Source organism: Bison bison, unplaced genomic scaffold, assembly GCF_000754665.1.
Source record: "Bison bison bison isolate TAMUID 2011002044 unplaced genomic scaffold, Bison_UMD1.0 scf7180017864516, whole genome shotgun sequence".
Classification (NCBI taxonomy): Eukaryota; Metazoa; Chordata; class Mammalia; order Artiodactyla; family Bovidae; genus Bison; species Bison bison.
The window spans coordinates 5,294,820-5,301,530 of NW_011495069.1; the positions used below are offsets into that span (position 1 = coordinate 5,294,820).

At 56.1% G+C, this 6,711-nt stretch overlaps 1 protein-coding gene across 2 annotated transcripts; it reads left to right on the plus strand.

The window, feature by feature from the left end:
* Positions 1-947: 947 nt before the first annotated feature.
* C1QA (complement component 1, q subcomponent, A chain) lies at positions 948-3,909 on the plus strand. Of its 2 annotated transcripts, none has more exons than XM_010830013.1 (3): positions 948-1,051; positions 1,954-2,123; positions 3,149-3,909. In XM_010830013.1, exons 2-3 carry the CDS (start codon positions 1,961-1,963, stop codon positions 3,718-3,720), a joined length of 735 nt encoding a protein of 244 aa, XP_010828315.1. In that variant the 5' UTR covers positions 948-1,051; positions 1,954-1,960; the 3' UTR covers positions 3,721-3,909. The 2 variants fall into 2 exon arrangements, with proteins under 2 accessions (XP_010828315.1, XP_010828316.1); XM_010830014.1 differs by lacking the exon at positions 948-1,051 and adding an exon at positions 1,504-1,583.
* Positions 3,910-6,711: the final 2,802 nt, after the last annotated feature.

Below are 6,711 nucleotides of genomic sequence, written 5' to 3' on the forward strand. Positions count from 1 at the left end.
GCAAGAGAAAGGGAGTCCCAAAGGCTTGGAAACCCTGGTGCTAGACTGCCTGCACCTGCCCAGGTGCAACAACCCCGCTCCTCCTCCTCCTCCTTGCCCTCTCCCCCTCCCTCTGCAAAAGGAAATAAAGCAACGACAGCAATGACAAAGCACAGCCATGGGAAGAAGCAGAAAGAGCAGCCAGCCCAGGCCTGAACACACGGGCTTCCGCTCTGGGGGAGACAGGATCACTCAGTCTAAAGAAAGGCGTTCTTGGGCTGGCAACGACAAAGGGAGCTGGGCTGACAGGCAGTGGGCCCCCCGTCGGTGACCTCGAGCAAGGCTGGGCGATTCCTCCAAATGGTGACAGCAGTTCTCTGGATGGGCGTTTATTGCTGATTTTTAGTTTTTGATTTTTAAATGTTGATAAAAGCTGATTATTAAGTGTCCAGTGTTTTGTATGTGTATTATGTCACTAAAACTTTATACTGCAAAGTAGAATCTGTTGCTTCCAACTTATGAATGACAACCAAAAAAAGACTGAGGCCCCAGGAATTTAAGTACAGTTCCAAGGACATGCAGTGAGGAAGTGGCAGTCTAGAAAGCTGATGACCGAGCCTCTCACCACTGCATCACTGTCCTTGTTTCTCTGTGCCTTTCTGTATTTCCAAGCTTTTGGCAATGAATACGTGCTGCTTCTGTGATCGTGAAAAAGTCCTACAAGTCACTGATTTGAGAGAAGGTTCCTTCTACCCTGCTGCTCTGTGCCTCCGGGAGTCTCACTGCCCCCCGGGAACCCCTCTTCCGCCCCCATCCCGGCAGCCTCTCGCCTCGCTGTCCTCTGCTTGCACCAGCTGTGGCTGGGGTAGGATGTCCCGTGCTCCAGTCTTGCTGAGGTCTGCTCAAAATGTCCCTTGCTGGCCTCTGGCCCCAGGGTGGTGCCAGGGAAGGGGAAGGAGAAGTGGGAAGGGATGTGAAACTTGGCCCCAGGCCAGCACGGCCCTGCTGGGTGTCCCACAGGGGTCCCCGCGTGAAGGGCCAGAGTATCCAGTGCATTGAAGACTGGACACAGGTGAGGCCACGGCTGGATGGGGAAGGCGGCTGTGATGTTTCGCGAGCCAGGGGAGGTGGCCCAGGAGACTGGACTGGGCAGGGAGGAGGGAGAGTGCTGGTGGCTGGTTTTGTGCCAGGACAGGGCTGGGGGGCAGTGATCCAAGACCCAGAATAAGTAAATGGGGGGACCTTAACTCCAGAGGCTGCGGGGGAGGGTGGGAGGTAGCCACAGAGCCATCAGCTCTAACCAGAATTCCTGGATCCTGGCCCACCACCAAAACACAAGAGGCTGGGAAAAGGCTGGGGTGTCAGAGCCCAACAGAGGGGGCCCACAGAGGGGGCCAGCAGGGGACAGTCAGCCATCTGTCCTCCAGTGGGTGCTAAGAGGGACCGCGTGTGTGGGGGAATTGTGTGTTTGTGAATTCTGGTGTGGATGTGCAACTCTGCCATCTGGGTGAGAGAGTGTTCATTAAACAGGGAGCGGGCACTCAAAAAATATTTATTCAAAGGAACCGATCATCTGTAGGGAGCACATGACTGTGTGTGTCCAGGTAAGTGAGGGATGGAGTGTGTCCATCGGAGTGTCCAGGGGTGTGTGGCGGACTTTTAAGTTTGCTTATTGTGTTGTATAGGTGTGCAAGGGCTAAAAGCTATGTTCGTGTGTCTGAGTGTGTAACCCTATGGGTATGGTCAGTTGTGTGTGTCAATCTGTGTGAGTTTGTGGTTCTGTGTGTATGCTGGGGTGCCATTGGAGCTGGGTGGAGGGTGGACTTCAAAGGCCCTGGGTGGGGTATGTGCACAATGGTCAGAGACATATATAGATGTCATGGTGGGGGGGTGGGGCGCAGTCCAAGCGTGTGAGTTGGGTGTGCACGAGTGTGTGACGTCCAGCCTGCCCAGGCCCTGCCCTTGTCTCCACAGTGGGACCATGGAAGCCCCCTGGGGCTGGCTGGTGATCAGCATGCTGGCCATTTCCCTGGCCTCCTCCGTGACTGAGGACGTGTGCCGAGCCCCGGATGGGACTCACGGGAGCGCAGGAATACCTGGCCGACCCGGACGGCCAGGCCTCAAGGGGGAGCGAGGGGAGCCGGGTAAGCCCTCCCTCGGGCCCCTGGCCCTGCATCCCTGGGCTGGGGCTGGCCTCCTGGAGGTGGTGGCTCAGAGGGGTGGTGAGAAACAGAGGAGTGACCTGGGCCCCCACATGAAGCCCCTCCAGTCTGTGCTTGGTCCCAGGGCCCAGCCTTCTCCCAGGGCTGTGTACACAGGCCCCCGGGGCCTCTCTGTATCCCCCTTAACTGCCACATCCTCTTTCTTTGGCCTTGCTGTCCCCCTCTGGAGAGTAGGCCACTTCAAGCAAGGCCTATGAAAGGTCCTAAAGCTGTGCCCAGCCTCGGTCTTTGTTCAATCACCAAAAAGACAAATGCCCTAGTCTCTAAATTTGAGAGCCCTGTCTTGCTGTTTGACCTTGAGTGAGTTACTCACCCTCTCTGAGCCTCATTGCCTCATCTGTAAAGAGAGAAAGACCCCACCTAGCATGTGGAGAGGGATCAATCCATAACAACGACCCTTTTTGCTTCCAGCTTCCCTGCCCCTTCAAGCTTCAGAAACTCATATTCTAGCAAAAAGGCCACGGGTGGAGGAGAAGGGAGGAGGGCAAGACCAGAGCTGGGAAAGATGGTCTCGTGTAATCACCCTGAGGCTCCCAGTCCATAGACCACCAGAAAGATCTGCCTAGGCATTTGCAATGATCTGCACCCAGGCATCCTACAGGTAGTCCCTGAATCGGAAGAAGTCGAGGTCAACGGCCTGGCGGGGGACAGGGGAGGTGTGGAGTGCCCAGCTGTGGGCAGGAGTGTGGTGAAGCCAGGGGACTGCTTTTCCCAGAACCTGATCCTTCCTCCAGTGTCTGTTCAATTTCCCTTCATTTTACAGACAAACAAGCTGGGGCTCAGAGAGGTTGAGACACTTGTCCAAGGTCACAGAGAACTAGCCAGAATCAATCAGGCCCAGACACTCCCCTACCATCTTATCCCACAGCTATCTGGGGCCCCAGCCACCTGCCTGAGGTCTGGAGGATACCAGACTCTCACTCCCAACCTGACCTTTCTCCCCACAGGGGCGCCTGCCATCCAGACAGGCATCCGCGGCCTTAAAGGAGACCAGGGTGACCCTGGACCCCCTGGAAACCCAGGCAGAATGGGCTACCCAGGACCCTCTGGTCCCATGGGGCCCGCTGGCCTCCCAGGATTGAAAGGCACCAAAGGCAGCCCCGGGAACATCAAGGACCAGCCACGGCCAGCCTTCTCGGCCGTGAGACCGAATTCTGTCTCAAGAGACAACGTGGTCGTCTTCGGAAAGGTCATCACCAACCAGGAGAACGTGTACCAGAACAACACAGGCAGGTTCCGCTGCTCTGTCCCAGGCTACTACTATTTCACCTTCCAGGTGGTGTCCAACTGGGACATCTGCCTGTCCATCAGGTCCTCTCGGAGGGACCAGATCCAGCCCTTGGGCTTCTGTGACTTCAACAGCAAGGGATTCTTTCAGGTGGTGTCTGGGGGCACAGTGCTGCATCTCCAGCAGGGAGACCAGGTCTGGATTGAAAAAGATCCCAGTAAGGGCCGCATTTACCAAGGCTCAGAGGCCGATAGCATCTTCAGTGGCTTCCTCATCTTCCCATCTGCTTGAGCAGGGAAGACCCCCCTGACCCCGGTCCCCACCGTGGCCTCTTGCATCCTGTTGTGTGACCCTGGCCCACTCACTCCCCCTCTCTGGCCATCTCTGCTCTGCCCTACCAAATGGGGGTTCTATTGCTTTAGCTGCCTGAATGGAGATCATGTCTTGGAACTCTTCCTGGAATAAATATCTGAATCCACATCTGCTGAGCCTGAAGTTCACTGGTTACCTCGGGCACTGGGAGGGAGGCTGAAGAATAACAACAGTTATTTAAGTGCTTACAAGCCAGGCCCATATTTAGCATTTTACAGCAGGTATTTAGGAGGTCCTGGGAGCCTCATCAGCCTGGGCTCGAATCCTGGGCCACCATTTGCTTAAATCCAATTATGTGCATTTTACGTGACTTTGGTGAATCTGTTTCCCGATCTGTAAAGTGGGAATACTGACGGCACCCACCTCAATGCATCGTTGAAGTGAAGTGACGTGAAGTCGCTCAGTCGTGTCCCACTCTGCGACCCCATGGACTGCAGCCTACCAGGCTCCTCCATCCATGGGATTTTCCAGGCAAGAGTACTGGAGTGGGGTGCCATCTCATTCTCCAGGGGATCTTTCCAACCGTGGGATCGAACCCAGGTCTCCAGCATTGAGGGCAGATGCTTTACCATCTAAGCCACCAGGGAAGTGTTGTTGGGAGGATGAAATGACTTGATATATGAAAATTGCAGAGGAGTTCCTGGTGCATTAATAAGGGGCTTCCCAGGTGGCTCAGACTGTAAAGAATGTGCCTGCAATGTGGGAGACCTGGGTTCGATCCCTGGGTTGGGAAGATCCCCTGGAGGTGGGCATGGGAACCCACTCCAGTGTTCTTGCCTGGAGAATCCCCATGAAGAGAGGAGCCTGGCAGGCTACAGTCCATGGGATCGCAAAGAGTCTAACACAGCTGAGCGACCAAGCCCACACACATACGTTTTAGCCTTAATTGTATTTTATTTAGTCTTTACAGTTGAACTCTGAGTTGGGTATTATGACTGACCCCATTTTACAGATGATGAAACTGAGTAAGTGTTAAGGAAAACGTAAAGCCCAAGGTTAGCATGTAAGGCGGGGAAGGACATGGTAACCCGCTCCAGTATTCTTGCCTGAAGAATCCCATGGACAGAGGAGCCTGGTGGGCTGCTGTCCATGGGGTTGCACAGCGTCAGACACAACTGAAGTGACTTAGCATGCATGCGTGAATTGGAGGAGGAAATGGCAACCCACTCCATTATTCTTGCCTGGAGAATCCTAGGGATGGAGGAGCCTGGTAGGCTGCCGTCTGTGAGGTCACACAGAGTCAGACATGACTGAAGCGACTTAGCAGCAGCAGCAGCAGCGTGTGAGGGGAGGGGGTGGGTTGACCCCAGGTCCTGCTGATGCCCAAACATGTGTGTTTACCTGCTCCCCTCACCAGCCTCCACAGCCACACACCTGACACATGGCACATGTCCCTTCCAAGGCTGAACCAGAAACACAGGGGCTCAGAGACAGGGAGCACTTGATCCAAGGGCATCCAAAAGTCCTCCCTGCCGGGTGTCCTGAGTCCAGCTCTGGACTTCTACCCTGGCAGGCGTGAAGGCTGGGCATGCATCCCGCTTGCACTGGGGCCTTGGAGGGTCTGGAATGTTCCTGGTCCACTCCCGGGGCCCCACTTGGCCTGTCCGGGTGCTGCTGAGAAGCAAGAGCCTCACTGTGTCCTCTGTGGATGAGAAGGATGAGGAGACCAGAAGTTCAGTCCTGGACATGCCCTGTGCTTTTCTCCAAAGGAAGCCAACTTTACCTTTGTGCCGCTCAAACTCATGTGTAAACACATCACACACTCACACACACTTCCTGAGACGCACGTGGACCCACATTCCTGGACCAAGACTCATTCACTCCTCACCCACACACCCACTCCCTGAGACCTGCAGGGCGCACCCCTAAACCTACAGACACCAAGGGATACAAACGGTCACACCCGCACACCCCAACCGCCGATTCTCCGGGTGCTCCCATCGACCATCAGCAGTGCTCTCACTCACACGTGTCCCGGACGTAGCCCTGACACACAGGTGCACACTCACTCCTCACCCTGCCACATGCGAGCGCCTTAGAAATGCCCTCGTTCTCGCAAGCGTTGACCTTGGAGTCCTCACATACCCACAGCCCACCACCCCCCGCTTTCCCCACACACTTGGGACTCTCTGAGGGGCCGTCTGGCCCCATCAACAGTCTTGGGGAATCATGAAGAAGAGAGTGGGGCTGCAGAGGCTCTTCAGCTCCCCTCTGGCCTCCACTCTGCCCTGGTTTCCCCCCGAGCCCGGGACACACACATGCATGGACTAGGAAGCAAAACAGATCTGTGAGCCTCTACTGTGTGCTGGACATCTCATAACCATCAATGCCTTTAATCCCAACAAAACAAATGAGGACCCTGAGGCTCAGAGGACAGAGGCATCTACCCAAGGCCCAGTGGCAGGAAGTGGCAGGGGATGGATTTGAACTCTGCCTGACCCCAGACTGGAGGGCTTCTCTCATCGCAATGGGGCTCACAGACACCATCGTGGTGGAGGTCCCATAAGAAGCTGGAGACCTGGCTGTAAAAATGGTGGGTGCGGGGGAGCGGTACGCCACTGCCTTGTACCCTAAATTCCATCCACAGCTACCCCTCTTTGCTGAGGCAGATCACGGCCTCTCCAAGAGGACCCGGCAGAGTCCAGCTGGCCAAGTGGGCGGGGCGAGGGAGGGCTGCGCGCAGGCAGAGGCTGCCACCTGCTGGACAAGCCGGACCAGGCGCAGAGGAGGTGAGGGCCGAAGATGGGCAGGGGGCCTGGGCGCCCTCTGGTGGGTCCCCCACACCCTCACGATGCTGCGGCTGTCCTTTCTGCTCTCCCCAGCCCTCCACCCTCCTGAGAATTCCAGGGCCAAGTGCCTTCACATTCTTGCTCTTGCTCCACACTGTGAAGCCCTGAGCCACGGGGTGGA

Coding starts and splice junctions, on each gene's coding strand:
- C1QA (XM_010830013.1), top strand. CDS start 1,961: ATGGAAGCCCCCTGGGGCTGGCTGGTGATCAGCATGCTGGCCATTTCC. Junction 2,124..3,148: donor GGGGGAGCGAGGGGAGCCGG/GTAAGCCCTCCC, acceptor TTCTCCCCACAG/GGGCGCCTGCCATCCAGACA.